Source organism: Mus musculus, chromosome 9, assembly GCF_000001635.26.
Source record: "Mus musculus strain C57BL/6J chromosome 9, GRCm38.p6 C57BL/6J".
In the NCBI taxonomy this organism is placed as follows: domain Eukaryota; kingdom Metazoa; phylum Chordata; class Mammalia; order Rodentia; family Muridae; genus Mus; species Mus musculus.
In genome coordinates this window covers 87,224,933-87,249,934 of record NC_000075.6, presented here as the reverse complement: position 1 = coordinate 87,249,934, position 25,002 = coordinate 87,224,933, and the positions used below count along the sequence as shown (strand labels likewise).

Below are 25,002 nucleotides of genomic sequence, written 5' to 3'. Positions count from 1 at the left end.
GTACTAAGGGTGTATCTGAATTCTAGCCAGAGGAATTAAAGATGTGTACTAAGGGCTGACTAGAAACAGGGTCAAATAGCCTGTAACAACAGTCAACAAGAACTCTTGTGTTGGAGAAGTGGACTCAGGAGCCTCTAACTGTTAACTAGCTTTGTACGAGGCCACAGAGCTAAAGAGGAACCTAGAAGAACACTCACTGCTCAATTCGTGGGTAGAGCATCCCATGAGGTGTCAGTTTTCATATGTGGTCAGTGGATGAATGACCATTTTGGGGGGTCGGGGAGACAGGCATTTAGAAAGTGGGTACTAGAGATATGGTGCGGAATGAGAAACTGGGAGGGGAGTAGGAAGAGAGGAGACCAAGGAAGTGACGATAGTGAGTGCATGACTAAGGAGCCAGGAGATGGAGAGGGAAAGTGACCCCTCAGTGGGTTCTCTTGGGAACAGAGGAATAACTGGTGACTCTTGGGTGGGGAGGCAGTCTCACAGGGTTTGAGAGTGGTGGTGGGATGAGGAGGAGTGTGTCCTTTAGTTCTCTGTTATCTCAGAAGAAGAGGCCACCTTATTAGCTACGAGGAAAAGTGCTGTTGAAGCTAGAAAGGGGGATTCACAATTGAAGTAACATAATAGGTAAGGAGCAGAAAGGGACGAATACATACCTGTTTATTAATACCAGGGACAAAATGCTTATTTCTCTGGTTACTACCTCTTCACCCACTGAGACCCAGAACTCTGTCATTGTAACAAGTCTTCTCAGTTGCCACTTGTTCTTAGGCCCTAGAAAAATGTCCAGGATATAGGATTTTATCCTCTATTTCTTTTCTAAGCAAGTATATTGATCAGATTTTCTTATTTTTGTTGTTGTACTTGTTTTAGCTAGTGTTTCTGTTGCTGTGAAGAGACCACCATGACCTCGGCAACTCTTATAAAGAAAAATACTTAATTGGGGCTGGCCTACAGGTTCAGAGGGCTAGAACATTATCATCACATTGGGAAACATGGCGGCACACAGAGAGACCTGGTGCTAGAGAGGTAGCTGTGAGTTCTGCATCTGCATCTGGATCTGGATCAACAGGAAAAGGATGGCCTGGGACCTGGCTTGAGCATTTGAAACTTTCAAAGCCACCCTCAGTGACTTCTTCCAACAAGGCCACACCTCCTAATCGTGCCACTCCCAATGAGCCTATGGGGGCCATTTTCATTCAAACCACCACAGCATCTTACTTGCTTAATTCTACATATAAATCGGTATTCAAAGACACATGCTTGAGTTTTAAGTTTGGCCACAAGTATCTGGAGATGGGATTTACACATTGTTACTCAGGTTCACATGATAATTGAGCTGAGAGAATAAAGAAAAATAAACATTGTAGTAATGTCTGAGGCTTTGTCATATGAAGTGGATTTTAAAAGTTAGTAATTTGTATTTAATTCAGCTTTCAGATGATTCTTTTGAAAATTCAAATAAAACACCTAGACAACCTAATGAAGACAACAAAGAAATGAAGAAGAAAGACCCAGTGCCTTGGTGGATAGCCGAAGATGATTTTGAAGATGATGGTAAAGCCTGCTAAATTTTTTTGTTGTGTTAAATCATTTGACCACAAGAGGTCAGTCAAGACTTTTCAGTCTAGACTCTATTACTGCACCACTACACCATAAAGGAAATAATACTAATGTCGTGGATTTCTGAGGCTTGAGTTGATTTTCATATTATTGAACTTTATTTTATATTATGTAACTGAGAATGCCTTTTGCATTCGTTTGCATTAAGATCATTTATATACATTCAAATTAAGGAGATAAATCAAGTATATAATCTGCCACCATATTCATGTAAGCAATTAACAAGTATAATGTGAAATCTCAGTTTGCTAATAAGTCATGAAAAGCAACTTACTTCCTCAACTGTAAGAAGTGCATTCATCTTCTCTGACATGTCTTTATACTTTCCCAAGATGTCCCCAGTCACATTTATGTGTCCCCAGTTACATGCAATGTGACTTTAAGTGTTGCTTACATATATAATATACTCCACCTAGAGTGTATCTTGCCCTGTTCCCAGTCACAAGCAATTAGTGAGTTCAGAGTGTGTTCTCTTACCAGGCATTATTGTTCTCACAAGATGGGCGTCCTGCCATCAGATCAAAGAAGTGTCAGAGAGACTTGTTTACCTGTCCTAAGGAGAGGGACACATCTGTTACCAGCCTTGAGTAGCTACCATTAAACATTAAAGCTGACCAAATTCTGTTGGATATTGGATTTTTTTTTTGATTGATTGTCATAAGGCTAATGGGTTTTGCCTAGTAAGTGAAACTATAATTCTCTTGCTGGTCAGTAACTACATTATCTGTGAGTTTCTGTTTGTTGTCTCTGGTGAGTCTTTTTTGTCTGGGTCGCATCTCTTGAGCCAGAATGAGAAGTTGCCACAGCAGCACCCCAACTGTGGTTCCCACTTAGTCATCTGTAGTGTCTGTGGGCAGATCTTGACTTTATACACAAATTACAATCTGACCTTGTAAGACTATTACTCACATAAAGCCATAAAAGAACTTGATTCTGGAATCCACCCAAGGATTTGTGTCAGGTAGATAGCTGAAGCTAACTATAAGCAGAGTCAATCATGAAACATTTTTAATATGACCATTTTATCTCCGTTTCCGAGAAAGGGAAACATTCACAAATGTTAGAGACTGTGAAATCATCCCTCTCCCCCAGCAATAGTGCACAGACCCAGGAGTGACACTTTCCCAGTATTTAAAGAGTGATTACTTCAAACATGTTTTGGTGTTTTCTTGAAATGACACTTAAACCAACAGGGATCTTGTCTAGACCTCGTTTATGTCCTGCACCCCCACCTTGAGTTCTGTGTGCTGGTTCATACTCTTCACAGCCTACTTTACACAGCAAAACTGTATAAAGGAATCTTATGCAAATTTTAAAAATGTTCTTTTTAAAATTAAGGGTACTGTAATCAAACAGAATTACAGGGTTTTTTTTGTGAATTCTAGGTCTAGTTATTTTTTTGTGTAGTATGACAGATTTGTTTTGTAGACATTATGCACAAAATTAGTAAGACAGTATTCTTCTGTTGGCATTATGAGTATAATAGCTCCCTGGATATATCTCCCTGACTATAAATATGAATACCAACTCAAAGTCTTGTCCCCAGGATTGCTTGGAACAAATGTGAGCTATTTGAAGACAAAGAAGACATATCAGCCTGTTATGGACACAGAGGAGGAATCTGCTGAAAAAGTTCAGTTTCTTAAGAGCAGTGGAACCTCCATCTTAAGTGTTGACAGCTTAGAAGCTAATGGTGAGACGTGGGGTACGAGTCGGGAAGTCACTGCTACTGGGCTTCAGAGACTTGGTAGTGGTGGGCTCAGCTGTCCTGCAGCATACATCACCAGTCATACAGACAGGTCATATGCTCTCCCCAGAGAGTCAGAATCATAACTTAGAGACAAATTCAAACTTACAGCCTTATGTACCTCTGCTTGGTGGGGGGGAGGTTCCAGTACAGTATCCATAAAAGCATTACTTAATTTTATCAAAGTTGTACATATTAACAAAAATATTTATCATTCATTTCTCTGTAGAATTGGTTGTTTCTGAGCCCCATCATAGCACTCTTGGTTTGGGCTTGGACACGTTAGAAGAACAAGAGGAGAAAGAGCAGTTCTTTGCCAGGCTTGAGAAAGGCTTGACGTCTTCTATTGATTATTCGAAATTAAATCAAGAACTAGATTCTGACGACTCTGCACAATTGAAAGCTTTACATAGGTAAATATAATAAAAACATTAATTTTGTGCTTTTCTATATGTTCATGAATTCTGGTAGATAAACATAACAGACAAATTAAATCTCATCTCTGCCTTTTTTTTTTTTTTTGGAAATGATGCCTTCAATGAACCTGGAGATTGCTAGTTCAGCTAAAATGGCTGACCAGCAAGCTTCAGGGATCCATCTGTGTCCAACTTGTCACCACTGGGATTACAGGCACACAGTATGGTTTCCAGGGACGTGAACTCAAGTCATCTTGCTTATCCGGCAAGCACTTTACCAACAGCCATTCCCCTACCTCAAATTTTATCTTTTTAACTGTTCTGTGTTCGTTATAGTCATGGGTTTTCTTATGTATGGACAGAGTATGTTAAGGTGTAGTTGAATCTCCATTCTGCCTTTAGATACCTGAAATTTCATACCTAGATTAGATACTATCAGAACTATAGTTGTACACTGCCAAGTCTTTGCTAGGAAAGAAATTTACTTTCTGTGAACAAAAGAAAATAAAAATCCAGGATACTATTATAAATTTGCATTTAAAAAAAGAAGCAAAGACAGGTTTGGTTTGTGTTGTACCTTTGTGCATGTAACTCTGTTGGTTATTAGGAACCTCGTTTATATAAAAACCCTAGTTGATTGAGCTGGCCACTCTTGTGCATAGTTGATATTGCCATTCTTGAATCTTTGCTAAGGCCTTTAACTTCCTTAGCTTAACTAACCATATAGTTGTGTATCTTCTTATAAATGAAAATCAGTTTGTTTGGGACTTTAAAAACACAAAGGTAGAATTAAAAGAGTTGGGAGTATCTGTGGGTAACTGTAGCCAACTCTAAAGATGCTTGGTCTCTGATACAGCAGATAAAGTCGTACCAGGAAAGTGGGCTGTGGGTTCCGACACAGCAGTATGCTTACAATCTTCCAGGGTTGTAGCTGTGACAGTTAGCAGGAGCCCTCAGTCAGAAGCAATGGACTGTATTTCTCACAGCCATGCCAGTACCCAGGTCAGAGCCCTGCCCTAGTTACATTCTGTTGCTGTGACCAAGGCAACTTCTAAGAGAGAGTGTACATGGGTCTTCGTAATTCCAGAGGGCTACAGTCCATGATGACAGAGCAAAGGCATGGCAGCAGGAACAGCTGAGAGCTCACATCTTGATCCACAGCACCAGGCCCCGAGTGCTAACTGGGAACCCTGGGCTTTTGAAACCTTAAAGACTGTTCCTTCCTGTAACACAGCTTCTCCATTGAGGCCACACCTGATCCTTCCAAACAGTTGTACCAACTGAGGGACAGTAGTAAAGTGTATCATCCTGTGGGGGGCCACTGTAATCCAAACCACTGCAAACCGCATTTCAGCTTCCATTAAGAGTTAAAGTTCTTACTAGCATATAAGTGCTAATCTCATTTCGTGGACGTTTGTTGTTTTGTCCTTCCTGTAAACTTTACTTAATTCTCCTCGTATCTCATCGTTCCTAATCTCTGTGAAGAAGAGTTACCTGAGTCATGGGATGATACATATACATCATATGCACGCATATAAAGTTATGTGGTTTGTATTTAAGAAAATAGCATTTTCTTTTAGTTATTTATCTTCTATAATTTAATTTTGTCTTAAGAATTTTTTGTTTTTACAGTTTTTTTCCTTCTATCACCCCAATTTTTAGTTTTGGTAAAAATTTGGTAGAACTTGGAAAGAAATAATTTAGAATTTTAAATTTCTAAAAAATTTAAAACATATGGTACAACATGTATTGTATGAATATATATTAACCTGTAATAGTACATGTTAAATATTATTCCAGATATCCACGTAATACAGAGCCAGCTGAAGATGGATGTGAGAATGAATCAGAACAAGAGGAACTGCCAGGTAACTGCCGTGAGAAAATGATACAACATATAACACAGACATGATGAGAACAGTACTGCAAAGGTAAACCACGTTGTCCAGGGAGATTCTCCGAGAAGCAGAGTGTACAGTGCCTGTGGTATTATCTCAGCAGCTAAGCATTACAACTGCCTCATGTGTTGAAGCTGGGCAAAGTTTTATGCAGAGATTGTGGGAATCCAAGGGCAGAGCAACCTCCAATATATGGTGCCAAGAGGCAATACCTTTTCTCTCTTCTGACTTTATGTTAAAGTCTTGCTTGGCAGTATTGGCTGGCTTTGAACTTACTCTGTAAAGCAGGCCAGCCCTAAACTCACTAAGTAGGCCAGGCTGGTCTAAAATCAGAGATCCTCCTGTCTTTGCCAGGTGTGGTATTAAAGTGTGTGTGTATGTGTTTTATTTAAAATGGTTTGATCTAGGCCGGGCGTGGTGGCACACACCTTTAATCCCAGCACTCAGGAGGCAGAGGTAGGTGGATTTCCGAGTTTGAGGCCAGCCTGGTCTACAAAGTGAGTTCCAGGACAGCCAGGGCTATACAGAGAAACCCTGTCTCGAAAAACCAAAAAAAAAAAAAAAGGTTTGATCTAGCTGGGCTTTGCTTTTCTGACTAAGATGGTCGGCTCTGGTGTGTAGTTGGTAAGCGTCTGCCCTTTACAGATGCTGTTTACAGTCATGAGCATTGTTTTCACTGTTAGTCTTTTGAGATAAGAATGTTGCTATATATCCTATGCCTACCATGAACTCACATCAATCATTGTGCCTTGGTTTCTTGAGTCCTGGATTTCACTTCACAGTCAGCTTGTTTTCTTTTATTGTTTTTCTTCTGCATTCTCCTGGTTTACTTATAGAATTCTATTCCATTCCCTCTGTTGGCTTTTTTAGTTAAACATTTTTGTTGTATTTTTGTCTTAGTTGCTACAAATCACACATATTTTTTACCTTATTAGAGTATTCTCAATAATATTCTACTTTATATGAATTTTAATAATACCAAAATAACCCCCTCATGATGCCTACTTTTAGGTATTTTTTGTTCTACTTGTCTTAAAATACAGCCTATGTTGTTTCTGTTGTTGGTCTTTGAAGGAGTGCAGTGAGTCCTTGTGAAGTCTTGCCTTGCTCCCCGCTTACCGTCAGCTCCTGTACTCTGTACTTCAGGACACGGATTATAGTTTCTACACTACTGTTTTCCTCAGCACGAGGAACCCTCTTTAAGCCACCAAGTGCATGCTGCTGCTAAGAACAAAGTCTCCTAGCTCTACTGCTTGAAAATATTCTTTACCTCATTATAAAGAGTGTCTTATACGAGGTATGGTGGCTCACATCAAGGCTTGGGAAGCTGAGGCAGGGAAATTGAGTTAAAGACTGGATTAGACTCTGTAGTGAGACCCTGTTGAAAAACAAATAACAGGAAAGGAAGGGAGAATTTCTCAGTGTAGGCTTTTTAGGTAGTTGGGTTTTTTCAATGTTTTTCCTCTGACTACATTTCTCATGAAGTCGCTCAGCTCTTTCTGTAGTTCCTTTACGTGTTCACCATCCCTAGGGATCTGGAGCTCTTGGCTTTAGTCCCCTGCAGGTGCTGCATGTCCAGGTTCATTTAACTAAATGGTTACCATTGGCATCTGACCCATGCACACCCTCATGTGCCCTGTGTCACTTCTAGTTTGCTTATTTTATACCTGTAAGTGCAGCATAAATAGTGTTACTCTGCTTTGTTTGCAGAGTGATGACAGAGAGGAAAAGGTGCATGTTTGTGCACACATGGGTTGTCTCCACACTTTTGTCCACAGTTGGTTGAATCCATAGATGTACAACATGGACGTGCAGGCACACTGTGCTGCCTGCTGCCTGGTTTTGTTTATAAGATCTTCTCTTTACTTCCGTACTGTAACTTTCAGATTGTGACCATCCAGGCTGCTTTTCTCGTCTTCATCCTGCTTGGAGATGTTTAGCATCTTTACTGTGTCGCCGTTTTGTGCTGTGTCATCCCTCATCCCTCGTCCAGATCCCATGACTGCTTGTTGCCCATCCTGTGCTCCTCACCACAGGTGCTGAGCAGTGAGTTTCACCTCAGGCCACTGAGAGCCTTCGAAGGACTTCGCTCTCAGATGCCAGCTCTTGGTCCTAAGCCTTCATGGCCACCTCTCCGTTCTTCAGTCTGCTCGCTTTGCAGTCAGTTCTTTTTTTCCCCTAGAAGTTCTTTGGGGGTTAAGTTTTCCACTCTCCTCATAATGTTGACTTTTGTCATCTCTGTAATGTCAGCCTTCCTATAAATTACATGATTTGTTCTATTCTGAGTCTCTTGGCTGCTTGCTGTGGATGTGGGGTCCCGTTCTTTGCTTTCTTTTGTTGGATGTTGTAGGTTTTATGATGTTACCTGGATTTCACTCCTCTGGGGTTAACACTGGTAGACACTCAATTGTGCAATTTGATCCATTTGAAGCACTTCTTGTTTGGCTCGGCGGCGTCTGGAAGAGCTGCTGTGAGAACCATTTGTCTGCTACACAGGCAGCATTGCCTTCTGAGGTTTCATCTGAAAGTCCACAGTGATAAACGGGGTCCTTCCACTCGCTTAGGTTACTGTTGAAGTCTCCCTGACTTGTGTGGCCTGCGGGAACTGTTCAAACACAGCCTTGACACTGAGGGTTTAGTATTTAGTAACCACCCAGAAGGACCCCCAACCCAGTGACCCACCCGTGTGGGTCTCTTCTGGAACTCTTTACTTACCATGTCCTTACCTCATGACTGTAACACAGCCTCTGCTCCTCTCAGCCTTTCTCAATTCTTTGTCTTCCCAACTCATGGAAACTCTCCACGGTCCCCCATACTCCAAACTGTCACACCTTCCGTGATTATGGACTCTCGTCTCATCTGTTTATGCTTCTTCAGAATCACATTTTCCCTGACAGTTATTTGATGTCTAAAAACAGTTACTTCATATATTTTGTCAAATTGTTTACAATAAAATTTAAATCCAGTTTCTTTAACTCTAGCATGACAGAAGAAGGGTTTTCAGATCATATTTTACTCAGTTTACAGATAAATTTGCCAATAAAGGAACATTTAGACTTTTAATTGTCTATGATTTACTTTATCTGAATTTTAAGAACATATCTTGTTTTGAAATTTATAATTTTGAAGTTAATAGAAGAGACTATCTTGAATGTGTAATATCCTTCTGCCAAAGTGGTTAGAATCCTACAGACTCGCACTCTCAGTGTATCCGTAGTTGGCGAGATTGGGTACTGACCAATGGCATTTCCTCCTTACTTCACAGCAGCTCTCCTCATGACAGGTTCTAGGAAGGACTCTGGTCTTTCATATGTTATATGGTAACATTTCCCTGTAACTTTTTCAGTTACTAAATGAAAATACTAAAGTGTAGTTTGGAAGAATGCACATTAGCAATTTTCCCATTTAGAAGAAAAGGCTGAGTACTTGCTTAGCTTGCACAATACCCTAGAGAAAGACAAAGAAAAGGGATGCCTGGCTTCATTAACTTCTAATACAGATGAAGCAAAACCAGCTCTGATCCTGTTGGTACTATGATACATCATGTTTGCCCTTAAATTGTGCATGTTGTACATGAAATGCTCCTTAAATACTACTTAGCTCTCAGATCTGTGTTCCTTGAGATAAGTACTGTTGTCAGCTCTACAGATGAGAACTTCAAGGCCCGAGGTTTTATGATAGATCACCATACTGAAGCTGAAAATAGTGGGGTAAAGCATTGAATATAGACCTCCCCGCTCCTGGACCCAGGTCACAATCTTAAACATTGTTATTGATCCTACTTTTACATACTACTGTGTACACCCACACCATAACTCTTTCCATGCTGAGAAAGGGTTCCTTCCCTTCAGCCCACTGATCACAGTCAGTCTCTTGATTTAAAAACAGTAAAGAACTTAAAAACTGATGAAAGAGATGGTGGCCAAATCACTCCTGCCCCATCTTCCCCATGAGTACACAGATGAAATCAGTTGACTTGGAGACACCTTTTCCTTCCACTGCAAAGACACTGAACAAAGACATCTAGGAGCTTTACAGCAAGAATTGTCCAGGACTGGAGAACAGCAGAGGTCCAGTAGTGCCAATATTTATGTAAGGAACATGACAAAGTACAGAAACTAAAATAACCCTAATTTTAAATTGAACTCATTCATCGAGAGAGAGAGAGAGAGAGAGAGAGAGAGAGAGAGAGGTGCCTTCATGCTGTCACTTCAGTGGATTGTACTTAGAGCTATCGTCTGTGCAAGCCCGCAATCCTTTCTTAAAATTTAGCCTTGACAGTGTGATCCTTCTGTTCCTAACAATAACCTTCAGAAACGTACAGTGATGATTTTGAAGATGCTGAGGATGCTGATGATCCTTTGATTACTAAAGATGAAGAGACCCATCCCAAAGAAAACTCTGAGTCAGGAAAAGACAGCTTTCCCAAACAGGTACATGCCAGTTGTCTTGCAACCATTTTGTCTGCTTTCATCAGCTCGGCTGACTTGCTGTATGAAAACTCGAGGTAGAGTTCTTCATACCCTTGCTCATTGTTAACTAAGCAAGTCTCAGGTGTCAGTATAAATTACACAATCATGATGGTTGATGCTCTCTTTGTATAAGATGGCCTTTGCTATATTGATTCCTTAAGGTAAGCTTAGAAATTGAATACAATGTTAATGCTACTTTTCGATTGGTCTCTGAAAATGACATTGTTGTGAGTTGTGTTCTTATGAAATGAAAGGCTGTAAATACCCCTTCTCCGGACCAGTAAGAGGGAGAGTGTGGCTAAGATAAGGAGCCAAGCTGTTCTGCGCACATCGGCTGCTGCTCTCTAGTTCTGCCGTCCCTCAGTTCTTACCGGAACGTGTTAGGGCTGCCATTAAATACTGCCTGTGCACTATCATTTATCACTTTAGCTATACAGTAGTAGTTCATGGGATTGTCACTGTTTATTATTTGGTCTTGATCTGGACAGTCTTTTGGGGGGACTATTAGAACAAAATGTTTTAAACATGTAAAATTGTAAATTCTCTAAATAGAAACACTGAGGTTGTACATAAATGCTTTCATTTTTAATGTATTTATTATAATTTCTTAAGTGAATATGTATCACTCAGTTTGCAAGAAACAAGATGATTTTTAAATTAACGGAAAAATAAGTGTGACCTCACAATATCTTTAGAAATTTAGTGGTATTTATGTTTGAAATTTGGCAATCTCAGTGTTTTATGAAAATTAGTCAATAAAAAGCATGATGGTACTATTTATCAAGAAAGTGTACTCTGCATACTAATATGGAACCTTCCCAAGAGCTGAGTAAAAATCAAAATAATAAGAAAATGAAGTTCTAACTATAGGGCAATACTGTATTCTATGTAGCCACGAAGGGAATCAAGGGCATTGCTCTTTAAAGATGTGGTGGTTTTTGTTATTTGGTAGCATGCCTATCTGGAGTTATGTCTTTCAAACTATAGAGGAAATGGGGACTTGGATTTATTCTTGGTAATTAATTTTTGAACAATTTATTGATAATGTTATAATTTTAGGATCCAATAAAAATTGCCTTATTTCTTTGATTTTTTTTCTTTTAAAAAAAGAAAGAAAAGCAGAATTTTTTTAGCAAAGTAGATGAGCTGGTGGCCTCTAGGTACGTTTAGAAAATCTTTTTAAGGCCTAAAGTAATTTTGGGAATTGCCCAGGTTTAGAAGAGACACGACTAAGTTCCTACAAAGCTGTGGCTCAGGTAAGCGTTGGTGAAGGAGCCTGGAAAACGTGCTTCCTGATCTCTCAGAGCTCCTGCTTCTCTGGTCTCTGTCATTTTTGTGGTCATTCAAGTAATTTTGCTTTCAAAACATGTAATTTTCTTCTTTTAATTTAGGAGGAAGAGAAAACTGGCATGCTGGCTAATGGTAAATATTAATTAGCAAATAATTAGACTTCAAATATCTCATCTAAATAATTTTGAATAAAATGTCTTTATTTTAAGTGTCTCTCTAAGGAGCTAAATTTCATAGCCTTTCTCAGTCATGTGTCCTCTGTGCCTATCTTGGCCAAATCTGTTACGTTTGAAATGTTTCCTTTTCTGTTTTTCTTGGGACTTTTATCTTCTACATAAATGTGTAGATACACGGTCACTTATGTGCATGCTGTCAGTCCATTTTCTTGTACAGAAAAAAGTGTTTGTAGAAGCACACACGTGGTTATACACTTACACTTTTTTTCTGTAAATATTTGTTCTTAAGCGTTGCACATGACTCGTTTGTTGACACACAGTTTTCTGCGCCCCTCACGTCTTTCTTTCATGTTGCTGCAGTTGTGCTGCTTGATTCCTTTGACTCTGTTGAAGATGTTGGCCTTAGCAGTCAAGAGAAAGCAACCCCTAAAGCAAAGGCCCCTCCAGAAATAACAGACGACGGACCAGCAGAAACAGGTAAAGTATGTGAGGCCTTGACTCTTCTCTAATCACTACAGGATTCTCTGTGAGCAACTGGCTGCATTTCTAGAAAAATAGATGAAATAACCATCTAGACATTAGAGACACTCATTCTCATAGCAATGTCTGGCAATACAGGGGAGTGCTGTGGCTAAGAGTTAGCTACCCACGATGCTCACCATGTGTCGGGGAAATGGGACATGGGTCTCCCTATGCATTCTGTAGTTCTCTCCTTAGCAGCAGGCTAGGTCACGCCCTTAAATTCTGAACTAGTTTCCTTACAGCTAGTAACAGTTTTGTGATAATGCAGTAGATCTATCATTACCAATTGAATATTATGTGAAATTAAGATTGTGCCCATCAGAATATTTGTTTTTGATGTAAAGTATAATATATTCTTGTTTCCCACATTGGGACCTTTTAAACCATCTTGCTTTGCGGGGGGAGGGGGGCGGGGGGAAGGGCTCAGAGAACTTATTAATTTGTCAGGTAAACTGTAATAATGCCTGGATAAAAAGCAGTAGAAAATACCAACTCTAAGCATCTTAGATTTTGTTTAAACTAATTGGTTTCTTGTTGCAGTACACGATACCTATGGAAAAGCCCATGCACCTTGCTAAATAGCTCAGTGTACTTTATCTATTTTAATATTTGAATTGTGTGCATATGTTTATGATTTGTATCTCTGGAGGCATGTGTGACATGGCGCACACATCACAGTTTAGTTTTCAGGAGTCAGCTCTCTTCTGCCATTGGTTCTGAGAACCAAACTCAGATACTAAGGCTTGTCTAGCATAGCTTCCACCTGCTAAGCCATTCCCGTGTAATCATCATCTAGATCAAAAATCAAGAAGACTCAAGCTACATTATCTTGTCATAGCTTTTATTTTTGGTCAACATATTCCAAGGATCATCACTATCTAGATTTGTTTGACATAGTTTCATCTTCAAATATAAAAGTTAAAAAAATCTGAGCATAGTGGTACATGCTTGTAGTCCCAGCATGCAAAAGGCTAAGACAGGAGGATGGCAAATTTAAGGTCAACCTGGGCTATATAGTATATGAAAAGACCCAACCTTGGAGATGGCAAGATGACTCAGCAAGTAAAGATATTTGCTACCAAGCCTGAGTACTTGAGTTCTATCCAAGACCAATATGGTAGAAGAAATGACTGCAGCAGGTTGTCCTCTGACCTCCTCACATGCACCATGGCATGTATACACACACATACACACATACACACACACACACACACACACACACAATGTTTTTAAATTTAAAAAAGCTGAGATCTCAAACAAACAGAGGGGAAAAAAAAAACATAAAAACCACCTAAAAGATATTTTCATGCCAGGCAATGGTTTTTATGGATAAAGGTAGCCTGCCTTTAATCTTAGTACTCCAGAGACAGAGCCTGGAGAGTTTCTGAGTTCACGGCCAACCTGGTCTACAGAGCCCAGGACATCCAGGGCTACATAGTGAGAACCTGTCTCAAGACAAATGGACAAAGGATAGATATTTTCTCTCGGACATGGTTTTGATTTGTCCCTCAGGCTAGTATTTTACCAGGGTGGTGTGTGCCGAGCACATCTCTTGGTCTTACTACTATTTCTTTATGTGATAGTGTGGCCACCACATGAGTACAGTCTGTGTCTCCTCCTAGTTTGTAGTGAGGAGCCATAAGCTTTTTAAAAGAGGAGTGTAGAACAGCAGGTGCTCTGATCAAGGTATACACCAGGCTTATGTGTGTGAAGTGGTCAGAGGAGGGTTACACATGCATGGAACAGTAAAGAAGGCAAGAATTACAGCATAATCTCTGCAGAGTGCTGCAGAATTATGGAAGTGACACACCTGATTGCACAGATTAACTTTATTACAAGCTTAAAGTTTCAAAGCAAGATTTCAACCAAACTTCTGGGGGATTTGTGGTTTTCTCTGAAACACTGTATAAGACAATAGAAAAGCCACTACTGTGGGCCATACAGAAAACTCAGAAACCAACAATGCATTGCTCAAGGTAATGCATTTGTTATTCTTGTTGAAATGTTTCTGAATCTGCGGTGATTCTGTTAGTCAGCTACTAGTAGTACAGTATGGTTTTGTTGCATAGCCTTGCAGTCATGTTCACAGTTTTGCTGCTTATGAGCAGTGTGACTCTGAACAACTAGTGTCTTTAAGCCTATTTCCTCTTATTTAAGATGATGTTGTAATGGTCAGCTAATGTGGATATAGCATGTACATTTTAAGAGTTAGTGATCAGTGAGATGGCTCAGCAGGTAAAACGTCTTGCTGTGTAAGCCTGATGACCTGAGCTTTGTTCTCAAAAATCTTGTAAGGGTGGAAGGAAAGAACTGACTCCACACAGTTGTCCTTTGACCTCTATATCCAGGATGTGGCATGCATGTCACACACACACACACACACACACTCTAATTCGCACATTACTTTTAAATTTAAAAGAATTCAGTAAGCAGTATGTAGCAGTAGCATGCTGGCTATCATTACTGATAATCTTCAGTTAATAGCTCAAGCTGTAATACAGAACATGAAGCATATAGAATAAACAGTTGGCATCGGTGGGGTGTTGAGTTTATTTAGGGTTTCTAAAGTACAGTCTGTAGGTGAGCATCTGAATTTGGTATAAAAACAGAAGGGCTCAATGGCTTTTTGTTTTGTTTAACCAGGTTTCCATTAGTAATCAGCAGCCCAGATAGGTAACGTGTCAATGATCTCTCATTAGCACCATGAAATTCTTTATGCTAGGCTGTATTAAAAAGGTTAGGAAATATAAAAGTGAGGTTTTCCTAAATGAGACTAGATTATTTTCATTTTTATTTGTATTCCAGACAAGTTGTTGTGTCGTGGATGCATGGCTGGAATAGTCATCACAGGATGATCGTTGTTCCACGAGTAACTGTCTATAGTTGAAAGCAGAAGAAGCTTGGGACTTGTATAAAGTAACTGTCTGGAGTTCTGTCTTTTTCAGTGTAAGGCAGAGAAATAAGCCTTTTTACTGACGTAAAGCTCATGAAGGGAGGTCATTTGCATTAACTGTTAAAATGCTTTGAGTTGACAGAGAACCTTTTCCTGCTCCGTATCGAAGCAGCCTTCATATATCTAGTTCCTAACCTTTAGGTCATTTCTTTCTCCCCATGTTTAGTTCTTTATTGCTTTAAGGCAGTAGTTCTCAACCTTCCTGATGCTGCAGCCCTTTAATACAATTCCTGATGTGGTAATCCCAACCATAAAATTGTTTCCATGCTATTTCATAACTGTCATTTTGCTATTATGAGTGTAAATATCTATTATACAGGATGTCTGATATGCGACTCCTGTGAAAGGGTTGTTTGACCCCAAAGAGGTTGAGAGCTACTGCTCTCCAAGACCTGCAGCTCCCCTACGGACCCTTCATACCTACTGAATGGCATGGATGCTCTGTGCTGCAATGCCACCCACTCAGCATGCAGGGCTTTCTGTAATGTACGTAGCAGCTCATCCAGTGTCCTCCTACTTTTGTAGAAAAAAGAAAGCACTTTATGGCTTTTCTTTTTTTCAAAAAAAATATTTTCTTGGTTGTTCCCCCCTAGATGTGACTGTTAAGCATTAATTAACCATAGATGTCAAAAAGGGAGACTGGTCACCCTATTTAAATTTTTCCCATTATATGGCTTATTCCTCAATTCTGAAAAGTACACTGTTAAAACAATAAAATATCAAGAAGATATTCATGAAAGTATTAGGTCATTATTCTCATTAGTTTTTCCCAAAATGTGTCAGCTGTTGAAAGGAAGGGCGCTAGGGCAGGAGGAGTAAATGGTGGCTGTCAAGGTTCTGTGTTCTGAGTGGCTGAGTAGATAAATGGTCCTGTTAGCTAAAACTAGGGAACACTGTAATAAAACAGGCTTGGGTGAGGACTATAGGGAATTTAGTTGGGAGTATGTTGTATGATTGACTTTACAAGACATTGCAAATTTAAAGAGTTTGGTGTTCCAAAAAGAGGACAGAAATATAGATTAGGGAATAATGAAACAGGCATATAGATAAGGTTATTATCTATCACGTCTTGATAAAACTAGCTGGGGGCTTCAGATACCACTGTGTTTGTTGGAACACTTGCTTGGTACTTACAAGGTTCTGGGTTTAGACTCCAGTGCTTTGTACAACAAGCATGATGGTTTGTGCCTATAATCCCAACACTTGATCAGAAGTTCAAAGTCAGCTCAAGCTGTGTAACAGCCTGAGGCCAGCATGGGCTGCATAAGATCCTTCCTCAAAAAAGAAAGGAAAGGGTCTAGAGAGATAGCTCAGCAGGCAAGGGTTCTTGCCTTGCAAGCCTGGTGGCCCAATCTCTAGAACCAATAGATAGACATAACCAACTCCAGTGTTGTACTTTAACCCCCACATGTATTTATATGCATACCATACATATCTAATAATAATATATAATTTAAAACAGAAAAGCACCGGGCGTGGTGGCGCACGCCTTTAATCCCAGCACTCGGGAGGCAGAGGCAGGCGGATTTCTGAGTTTGAGGCCAGCCTGGTCTACAGAGTGAGTTCCAGGACAGCCAGGGCTACACAGAGAAACCCTGTCTGGAAAAACAAAAACAAGCAAACAAACAAACAAAAAAAAAGAGGACAAAGGGGAGGAAAAAGGGAAGAATTAACTGGGCTTTTAAAAATATTCAGAGGGTTTTAAAAGAGGACTAGAGATAGACCATTTGATGGGTTTGGTGGTTTGAATATGCTTGGGCCTTGGGTAGTGGCACTATTTAGAGGTGTGGCCTTGTTGGAGGAAGTGCATCACTGTCAGAGTGGGCTTTGAAGCTCTGCCCAATGCAGAAGAGTCAGTTTCTCCTGGCTGCGGTCAGATCAAGATGCACAACTCTCAGCTCCCTCTCTAGCACCATGTCTGCCTGGATGCTGCCATGCTTCCTGCCATGATCATAATGGACTAACCTCTGAACTGTAAGCCAGCCCCAATTACATTTGGCCTCTATAAGAGTTGTCTTGGTCGTGGTGTCTCTTCATAGCAATTGGAGACACTAAGACAATGGGCCATTGACAAATGAAAAATGGAAATGTGCTGGCTGGAGTGGTGGGAATTACAAGAAGAAAAAGTGAAGAGGAAACAATGACCAAGTAAAGGGTAATTAATTAATATCAGGTGTCTTACAAGCCCAGAACGGACACGTGACTGGAGTTGGCCATTCAGAAGCAGCTTTGAGTAACCGCTGCTTTAACAAGATGTTGAAATACTCGGTGGTTTGCAGAATTAGAGGAGCATGCTTATAGTAGAGCCTACAGACTGAGGTGCCACCACACAAGCAGAGCGCAAATGTTAGTGTAAGGCAAGGACAGGGTCCTTCAGAGGGATGCATCCATATAGAAAGCGTAAGAATAGTTTTACCCAGCACAGAGACGTTGGTTGAGGACCATGAGAAGGCAGCAGTTGATAAAGTTAGACTTTACAATTATATCAGGACCGGTCTCACCTTGCTGTGACTTCACTCTGATAGCTTACCCAGGTTTTGCTTGACTCTGCTTTTGTAGTAATGCAATTGTCCTGCCGCCTTGTTCACCATTCCTGAGAGACTCCGGAATGACTCTGTTTTGTCTGTATGAGGTGATGCACAGGAGTTGTATTTATTTCCACAGGTGTTCCTTATGGACAAAGCAGTGGTGACACTGAAGCCCTGCACCAAGCTTACTGTCATGTAGCTCATTCTCTGGGAGACACAGGCGAACCAAGAATTGAGGCTAGCACTGTGCAAACTGTCAGGAGCTCCATAAAAGATGGTCTTCAAGAAAACGAAGAGTCTTCAAAGAACGTCTCTACCACCGAGTCCGGTAAAAGCTGACAGACTTAGTGGACGGATGATGGGTGAACAGACAGAATTTCTCTATTTACCATCTTTAAATAGTGACCACTATTTTGCATACAATTTTTGTGGTGATGACTTCTCGGTGTTTGAATGTAATGGGCGTGATCAAATGAAACCCCACCTGGATCAACTCCACAGTTAGAGCTAAATGTAGAATACAGCTCACATTCTAATGTGCCTTGACCAAACTAAGCAGCAAACTTGACACACACACATATATATATTAATAGAAAATAGTATTGAGGTTAAAAAGAAAATACATAACAAACGTGTGTCTGGTCTGGGTATGGATAATAGAGATGTATTTTATAAGTTCAAAGAAAAAGCTCCTGGTGCAGTTTTGTTATACAAACTTAGGTTATTACATATGCCATTTGTTAACTATATGAAGTAGAGAAGCTGTGATTTGGGTGAGATTCAGTGTGTAAATTAAGCAATTTAGGCATCGATTTTGGTTTTTCATTTAACTGTTCTTCTCTCTTAGATTTGCCCACAGTGGAGGAGCTGATGCAGCCTATCAGGATCGATTCCTATGGGATCAGGGCCTTTGACTTGCAGCCTATCAGGTGGGAGGTTTGGGCAGTGCCTGTGTAGGATGGTTGCTTAGCTGAGTAGTGTTTACTGTTTCACTTCACAGGGAGACGTATAGCCGTTTATTCTGTGGAATCGTTCTAGTGAATTAGTGAAAAACACAGGCTTCCGTGTGTCTACCCATGTGCCACTGCTGTCTCCATTAAAATTTTCCTGGTACCAAGAGAAAAAGAGCTACTAAGAAGGTGGTGCCATTAATGAGTTCTAATGTTTTCACTGAGAATATGATTCCTCGTCTTTCAGTGGCACATGGATAGTCGAATCATTGTGAGGGGGAAATTAATTGTATTTTTATGTGAATCATTGGTTTTCTGTTTTATTAATCAGTTCTGACTTAGTCACCAGCTGGCCATCATCTCACTGGCTGAGCTCTGAGGTCATGGGAGAAGTAGGCTTCGTGGAAATCCTGCAGCTCCAGGGTTTGGTGGCAGAGTTTGCAGGGCTCTGTCACACCTCAGGGCAGAGTAACAGTCACAGGAACCTGTTGCAGACAACTTTGCATTCATGTAGCATTTGCAGCATCATATCCTCTCCCTCACATCCTTAGAACATACCAGCAGGCACCTTCAGACTCTTCTCTCAGAGAAAACTCTGAGCTAACGAGCTCTAACCACAGCGTGATGACACTTAACATACATCACATGCTAACAGTAAGCGAGAACTACATATTCTTTGTGTGTGTTAATTCAGCCCGTCAGAAGCTCTGAATATAGTTCCATTGCTTTCCATGGTTCACAGACAAGAAAACTGAGGTCTAAGTTTAAAATAACTGTTCAAGGTCATATGTCCCTAATGTGAGAACACAGGAGGTCCATATGCTAGCCACCTGCATTGTCCAGTCTCTGATTCCTTGAAACATTTCCATGAAACCATCCAGTCATCATCTAATTTGTGTTTCCACATACATTTTGAGCCCCAGCTTTTGCCATGTTCTCATTGGGTAAATCTGCTTGTGATTTCTTGACCTTGTTCCTACTTAGGTAGTTGAAAGGAAAATGACACAGAGAAGCTTAGGCTAAAATCTACCCCTCAAATTGCAAGTGTGGTCTCACACGGAGCTGTGTGCCAGTCAGCATGCAGAGCAGAGCCTGCCACTCAGTGATGTTACAGAGGCTCTTCTTAGATAGCTTGTAAAATTATTTTAATGTTACAAATTCTAAAACATACATTTCTATATTGTTTAAAACCTGAGGACAATACCTTTTCTAGAGCAGACCCTGCTTTGGTACATGCCTGTAAAGGGAATGGCTGGATCATGCTGGATCTGTTTTTACTCTTTGTGATGCAGTATCTTTCACAGCAACTGTACTGGTTGGCATGTCTACCAGGAATGCACAAAGGCTCCAGTCCCTCCATCCTCACCACTACTTTTGAGGATTATCTTGTTTAGGGTTACTGTTGCTGTGATGACGCACCATGACCAAAAGATACTTGGGGAGGAAAGGGTGTATTCACGTTACACTTTCATTCTGCGGTTCATTATTAAAGGAAGCCAGGACAGGAACTCACACAGGGCAAGAACCTTGAGACAGGAGCTAATGCAGAGGTCATGGAGGAGTGCTGCTAACATGGCTTACTCGGCCTCCTTACAGAACCCAGGGCCACCAGCCCAGGGATGCCAGCATCATATCAACCATCAATTATTAAGAAAATTCCCTACAGGCTTGCCTACAGTCCCATCTTCCAGAAGCATTTTCTTAACTGATGTTTCTTCCTTTTGGATGATTTTAGTTTGTATCAAGTTGGCAAAGATGACATCACAAAGATGTGGTACTAAGGGGAGTAAGTCAGCCAAGAAGAAAACAAACACCATATGCCCCTGTGTGTTTGAACTATATGAAATACTTCAAAGTCATAGGACAAAAGGAAGAAAGGCAGGGGCTGCAGCAGTAGCTTGGTGAGGGGATCTTTGATGCTTGCAGAGTTTCAGCTTCACAAAATCAGAATATGGGCATGGGTGCTGAAACGTTTGTTCAACATAACAATCTTAATGTTTTACCACTGAAATAAGCACTTATAATAGTAAAGATGGTAAATCTTATGTTAAATATGTATACCACAAAAAATAATAGAATAAACAGATAGCAAATAAAATGAAAACAAATATAAGTACATGATCCAGGGAACAATAATTTCAGAAATGTCAGTGTAGCCGTTAGCACATTTTAAATCTTTAGCCATTGGCCATCACTTCTCTCTCAGTCACACCTGGGTCAGTGATGCTTCTGGTCTGTTTGGCTCTAGTCAGCTCCACATTCCATGTTCGATTCAGAGGTCTTTGCTAGATGAAATTTTAAATCTACTTGAGGTGTTTGGTTCTTGACCCTCTGGAACAATGACCCCGAAGGCCACACAGGATATATGGCTCTTGTGAGAGACACTTAGGCAGTCTTTGAACTGAAAATTCTAATGAAACTCTTTCTCATATCATCTTCCCAGAGTGAGTCCTGTTGCTGATGTCTAGACATGAAGAGAAAGCCCAATAGGTTTTTTTCTTGTCAGTCCTCTACAAGAGCCCATTTTGTCCTGAGTTCGTCTGGTTTCTTGTAATAGCCAGTCATAGCCAGTAATAACCAGCACTTCCCATCATTATATCTTCTCTAGCCACCTGCTTATTCCTATTTCTCTTACTACCCCAGAAATGTGTCATGTAGTCTGCCTCGTGTGAAGTCGTAGGTAAAAGATTAGCAAATGTTTTGCATGAAAACATAATTACCTTTCTCTAGCCTCTACTATCAGTTTCCTGATACCTAAAGCCCACCTATCCCAGCACTCACATTCTAATGGCAGGAATTAATAAATGACCCCGTCCCAATGCAAGAGAGCAAGGAATGCAGCCTAGTTGGTACCCAGCAAGAACAGGAAACACTTTGGCTTAGCATCTACACATCCTCTGCTGCCCCAAACAAGAAAGAACCTGATATTTCTCCCATTGGTTTTAAGTGCTTTAGGCATTTCCAACATTTACTGAGTAACTGGTCTACATAATATAGAAATTGTAACCTCTTAAACTATTCTTCAATTAAAAATCATAAGATATTCCTATTTTTAGAACCCTTGTGGTTTACTGATATTTAACCAAATATAGGACATTCCTTGAGTTATATTTCTTAGATTTAAAAAAAAAATATGTATATGAATTTTTTCCTACATATATCTCAGTGCACCACATACTTGCCTAGTACCCATGGGAGCCAGAAGAGGGATTTGAAACCCCTGGAACTAGAGATCCAGGCAGTTGTAAGTCAGTCTATGGGAGCTGAGAATTGAAACCAGGTCCTCATAAGAGCAGCAGGCTGTCTGCAGCCCATATTTCTGACTTTTTAATACTTACCTAATTTGTTTCAGTTCATTAAATGGTAAATGCTTTATTTTAAAATTCTGGTGATTTTTTTTTCTTTTTGTTTTAAATTTTTTCTATGCTGTGGTTATTTTATGCTTTTTAGTATTTATACTCCATGGTTTCTTGTTATAAATTATAGTAACCTTAGTCTTACAGAGATTTATTTTTAAAAAAATTTCCATACTTCAAGTACATATTGATTTAATAAGAAATTGTGGCTAAAAATTACTGTGCTGCATTAAAATTATCTGAAATTAGAATTGCACATGCTTGTAATCTCAGCACGCAGAGTTAGAAGGGTCAGGAGTTGAGGATCATCCTCTACTAAAATAGGAGCGAGAGGCCAGCCTGGGCTACATTAGACCCTGCCTCAAGAGAACAGAAAAAATGTAAGCAGGTACATCATACCCTGTGTGTCCTGCGCAGTTGGTATTGGTTTTGTTGTGCTGTGCCGTAACGACAGATTTAGCATCGTAGCTTCATCTCAGTAGTTAACAGCTCATGCGTACGTACAAATGCGGGTGGGTAGCTGAGGAATTCATGCTACCTTCAGTTTATACTGTGCTCTGTTTTATTCTGTAGCCTTAAGAAAGCAACGGACAGTAAAGAAGCTGAATCTGTAGGCTCTTTACCCCTGAAGACAAACACAAACACTGTGTCTCAAGACACTAGACATGCGATCCAATTTCCCCACAAACACGATGAGAGTGTGGTTCTACACAGGACAGCAGATGAGGGCATGGGCAGCAGCTGTCCAGCTACAGAGGAGCATTTGGACAAAATGTATCTGGAGATTTTGAAGAAGAAAACATCAGTTAACCCCTCACTATTACCTCAGGATGACAAAATGAACCAGGTGAGATGTGTGTGCTTGGATTAGTGGGGCTGATGACATCATCTTTGGGTGCTGTCTTTCCTGTGGGTGGGCCTTATTACCAAAATGTCCAGTCTCAAGCTCAAAGTAGCCCCAAAGTAGCATTCACTTTCTTTTTTTTTTTTTTTTTTTTTTTTTGGTTTTCAAGACAGGGTTTCTCTGTGTAGCCCTGGCTGTCCTAGAACTCACTTTGTAGACCAGGCTGAACTCAGAAATCCGCCTGCCTCTGCCTCCCAAGTGCTGGGATTAAAGGCGTGCGCCATTCCTTGTGGTTCTCTCTTGCCTTTTCTTTTCTGTCTCTTACCTTTAATAATGAGTGTAAGACTTGGACAGTTTCAGAAGTCGTCTCTTTATCACCGCATTGCTCATGGCTCATCTCCCTCATGGTCTGCCCCACAGGAGAGTTGGCATTTTACAGGATTGTGATTAGAAACTGTGGCAAAATTCACACCTCATTGTTCCTTCTTTCTCTGTTTTTATGTTTTTTCTTTATAGGTCCCAGGTTCCAGTATTTTACTTTCACTTTCTCTCCTATAAAGCTTCTCAATTCTGTGAAGTGAGGCAGGGTGTTGCATTAGTTTCTTTATTGTTACTGTGATAAAATACTCTGGGGGTAAAAGTGACTTGGGGGAAAAGGAAAGGGTTTGTTGGCTCACAGTTCAAGGTATAGCCCACCATGATGGGAAAGTCAAGGCAGCAGAAATGAAGAAGACGAGAGCAATGAATGCAGTACAGCAAAGTTCCTTTCCCCTTCTGTGTCGTCTGGGATCCCAGTCAGGGAATGACGGTGAGCCTGCTCACCACCATCAGGAGAGTGTCCCAACCGCAGCAGGACTGTCGGGTTGACAGTTCACTAACCGTCACCAGTGTAGCTATTGTTAATGTACTTAAATCCAGAGAAAAGAAGCATACTATTTTGATTGTCATTTCAAAATCTCTTCATCCTGGATGTCTTCATTGTACTGGTAGCCACAGTTACAAGCATATTAGTTTGAAGTACTTTGTCCTAATGCTAACTTTGAGGATAGGTTTCAAAACACTGAAGTTCTAACGAAGTAGAGACCCTTGCTAGAGTAGTTTGCCCTTCACAAACCTCATTGTTTGCTAATCACAATCTTGCCATCTGTTAATTTTCATTTGTAATAGCGGTTGAAGTTCATTCTAATACTAGCGGGCTTGTCCTTGTTATATGCAGACTTCCAGGTCCCAGCTCGGGGCTGGGGAAGAGGTGCCTGTCATTGGTAAACAGGTTCCATGTAAGAAGGCCAGAAGCACACCTTCTTTGCCTAAGAGAAAGCCACAGAGTGGACTGTACGCATCAGCTCGGAGCTCAGGCTACGGCAAACCCAGTTCACCACTCCAGTTATTTTCAGCCCTTGAAAAGAAAACTTCAAAGGATAATACAAAAACTAAAAGTGTGAGATCCATTCCCACCTCAAATCAATTTAGAAAAAGAGGTAAGAGTATATTCTTATCAAGACAGAACTGGATACATAGAGTGCATTCTTTAATTTTCTTTGGTTTTGTGGAATAGTAAAGAACTGTATATTCCTTTGGGGCTGACTTCAGTTTACATTTTACATTTACAGCTTTTGACCCAAGACAGTGGCAGTAAAGACAGTGAAAAGCGGTTGATGAGAATATTGAAAATATATGTAAAGGTAGAATCACTATAGGAGATCAAACAGAACGAGGGTCTGCAGAGCAGGCAGAGCAAGCAGGAGGAACCTTGACAGAATTTGTAGTCTAGGGAAGCTGTACCTCAAGGAGGCTCTGTTCTGCCATTTGCTGCCCACAGGGGAAGAAGCAGGACTGAGAGCTGCCCTTTGGTTTTAACAAGCAGGTAGCCATCAGCAATGTAGGTCATTTCCCTTGAATCGCTGACCGGGCAAAGCAGATTGAATGGGAGGAGGAGAGGAGGAGGTAGAGTTAGTGCTTCAAGTAATAGAACATGCTGGAGGAAAGTGCCTGTGAAAGACAGAAGATGGCATAGCCGACCGGGGGAGAGGAGTTAAGAGATGCTTTGGGGGTCAGTGCAATAGCACTGTGCCACTCCATCCTAGCAACCAGCATTGGTCCTAGAACCAACTCCTAAAGTTCGTCTCTGGCTTCTACATCTCCACACACACCACACACATGCACCCACAATATTAAGTAAATATTTTTAAGTTTTAAAAAAAAAAAAAAAAAAAAAAAAAAAGAG

General features: G+C 40.5%; 1 protein-coding gene across 3 annotated transcripts in view; it reads left to right on the top strand.

Moving 5' to 3' along the window:
* Positions 1-25,002, top strand: part of Cep162 (centrosomal protein 162) — a 65,964-nt gene that overhangs the window by 5,602 nt on the left and 35,360 nt on the right. For 2 of the 3 annotated variants that reach the window (NM_199316.2, XM_006511264.1), the window contains exons 3-13: positions 1,437-1,560; positions 3,173-3,319; positions 3,603-3,786; positions 5,590-5,657; positions 10,002-10,120; positions 11,551-11,581; positions 11,986-12,102; positions 17,765-17,956; positions 18,476-18,557; positions 22,508-22,781; positions 23,995-24,256. In NM_199316.2, coding sequence (NP_955020.2) covers positions 1,437-1,560; positions 3,173-3,319; positions 3,603-3,786; positions 5,590-5,657; positions 10,002-10,120; positions 11,551-11,581; positions 11,986-12,102; positions 17,765-17,956; positions 18,476-18,557; positions 22,508-22,781; positions 23,995-24,256 — 1,600 coding nt within the window. The remainder of the gene's footprint in view (positions 1-1,436; positions 1,561-3,172; positions 3,320-3,602; positions 3,787-5,589; positions 5,658-10,001; positions 10,121-11,550; positions 11,582-11,985; positions 12,103-17,764; positions 17,957-18,475; positions 18,558-22,507; positions 22,782-23,994; positions 24,257-25,002) is intronic. The other variant, XM_030244438.1, reaches the window with a different exon arrangement.